The sequence below is a fragment of the Sardina pilchardus genome, chromosome 18 (assembly GCF_963854185.1).
Source record: "Sardina pilchardus chromosome 18, fSarPil1.1, whole genome shotgun sequence".
NCBI classification, from domain to species: Eukaryota; Metazoa; Chordata; class Actinopteri; order Clupeiformes; family Clupeidae; genus Sardina; species Sardina pilchardus.
In genome coordinates this window covers 488,260-490,759 of record NC_085011.1, presented here as the reverse complement: position 1 = coordinate 490,759, position 2,500 = coordinate 488,260, and the positions used below count along the sequence as shown (strand labels likewise).

Sequence of the window (2,500 nt, the reverse complement as noted above, 5' to 3'; positions counted from 1 at the left end):
TGGAATATTAAGTCATAGCCCTAGCACACATGCATTAAATAGTTCAAGTATTTTTCTTAAGCATTAGCGCTTCCTTTGGACATCCGGCCCAGAGAGAGAGAGAAAACAGGAAGAGACTTCTCACCTGGAGAGAGAGAGAAAACAGGAAGAGAGTTCTCACCTGGAGAGAGAGAGAAAACAGGAAGAGAGTTCTCACCTGGAGAGAGAGAAGACAGGAAGAGAGTTCTCACCTGGAGAGAGAGAGAAAACAGGAAGAGAGTTCTCACCTGGAGAGAGAGAGAATACAGGAAGAGACTTCTCACCTGGAGAGAGAGAAGACAGGAAGAGAGTTCTCACCTGGAGAGAGAGAGAAGACAGGAAGAGAGTTCTCACCTGGAGAGAGAGAAAACAGGAAGAGAGTTCTCACCTGGAGAGAGAGAGAAAACAGGAAGAGACTTCTCACCTGGAGAGAGAGAGAAAACAGGAAGAGAGTTCTCACCTGGAGAGAGAGAGAAAACAGGAAGAGAGTTCTCACCTGGAGAGAGAGAAGACAGGAAGAGAGTTCTCACCTGGAGAGAGAGAGAAAACAGGAAGAGAGTTCTCACCTGGAGAGAGAGAAGACAGGAAGAGAGTTCTCACCTGGGCAAAGGCTGCTGCCTTCTCCTCGTTGTCTTGCCAGGCTCTCAGCATCTTCTCAGAGGCTGCGGACACACACACACACACATATATACATATATAAATATATATATATTCACAGACAAGCACACCCACACACACATCATTTTGTGCACCATTACATACATCTTCCATCCTCAAACGACAAGCGAAACCAGCTGAATTACCAACTCATACTGGGTAAACCAGCTGAAGGTATGTTTTCACTAAAGGTTTGCTGGTCTTGCTGGTCAGCCACCATAAGGTGGTCAAACAGGCTGGTTAACAAGCTGGTCAACCCGCAAACCACCATGTCAAGCTGGTCAGGCTGTTTTTTCCTGCAGGGCAACATTAAGCTAGATTAGCTGGTTTGCAGATTTGAAAGGATCTGAGAAGTAATGTTGTAAGCTAATTAGCTGGTTTGGAGTGACGTTATTCGCTAAATCAGCTGGTTTGGAGTGACGTTATTCGCTAAATCAGCTGGTTTGGAGTAACGTTATTCGCTAAATCAGCGGTTTTGGTGCCATGGGTGACTCATATATCCCATACTGCACCTGTGCTCACATATCCCATACTGCACCTGGTCATATCCCATACTGCACCTGTGCTCACATATCCCATACTGCACCTGTGCTCACATATCCCATAGTGCACCTGTACTCACATATCCCATACTGCACCTGTGCTCACATATCCCATACTGCACCTGTACTCACATATCCCATACTGCACCTGGTCATATCCCATACTGCACCTGTGCTCACATATCCCATACTGCACCTGGTCATATCCCATACTGCACCTGTGCTCACATATCCCATACTTGCACCTGTGCTCACATTATCCCATACTGCACCTGTACTCACATATCCCATACTGCACCTGTGCTCACATATCCCATACTGCACCTGGTCATATCCCATACTGCACCTGTACTCACATATCCCATACTGCACCTGTACTCACATATCCCATACTGCACCTGTACTCACATATCCCATACTGGCACCTGGTCATATCCCATACTGCACCTGTACTCACATATCCATACTGCACCTGTACTCACATATCCCATACTGCACCTGTACTCACATATCCCATACTGCACCTGTGCTCACATATCCCATACTGCACCTGTGCTCACATATCCCATACTGCACCTGTACTCACATATCCCATACTGCACCTGTACTCACATATCCCATACTGCACCTGTACTCACATATCCCATAATGCACCTGTACTCACATATCCCATAATGCACCTGTACTCACATATCCCATACTGCATCTGGTCGCGGTACTTCTCCAGGTCGTACTGGATGCTGCTGCGGAAGAAGTCCAGCTTGGCCTTGAGCTGCTGAGACAACGAGAACATCAGCGTCTTGTAGCGCGGTCAGGTTTTGTGTTGTAGCAGCAGACTCAACCTGCAGGAGGAGAGGAGGAGGAGAGGAGGAGAGGAGGAGAGGAGGAGGAGAGGAGGACAGGAGGAGGAGGAGAGGAGGAGGAGAGGAGAGGAGAGGAGGAGGAGGAGAGGAAGGAGGAGGAGAGGAGGAGTGGTGGAGAAGGAGGAGGAGAGAGAGAGGGAGGAGGAGAGGAGAGAGGAGGAGAGGAGGAGAGGAGAGGAGGAGGAGAGAGGAGAGGTGAGGAGGAGAGGAGGAGAGAGAGAGGAGAGGAGAGAGGAGGAGAGGAGGAGGAGAGGAGGGAGAGGAGGAGGAGGAGGAGGGAGGAGGAGGAGGAGAAGGAGGAGGAGAGGAAACAAGGAGAGGAGAGGAGAAGGAAGAGGGAGAGGAGGAGGAGAGGAGAAGGATAGGAGGGAGAGATGAGGGAGGAGGAGAGGAGGAGAGGAGGAAGAGGAGGATAGGAGA

General features: G+C 49.4%; 1 protein-coding gene across 1 annotated transcript in view; it reads right to left on the bottom strand.

Annotated features, from left to right (window-relative positions):
- LOC134064202 (inhibitor of nuclear factor kappa-B kinase subunit alpha-like) overlaps positions 1–2,027 on the bottom strand; it is a gene marked incomplete at its 5' end in the record, with an annotated part of 9,305 nt that extends 7,278 nt beyond the window's left edge. The window contains 2 exon segments of the mRNA XM_062520033.1: positions 619–680; positions 1,908–2,027. Coding sequence (XP_062376017.1) covers positions 619–680; positions 1,908–2,027 — 182 coding nt within the window.
- Between the last annotated feature and the right edge of the window lie 473 nt (positions 2,028–2,500).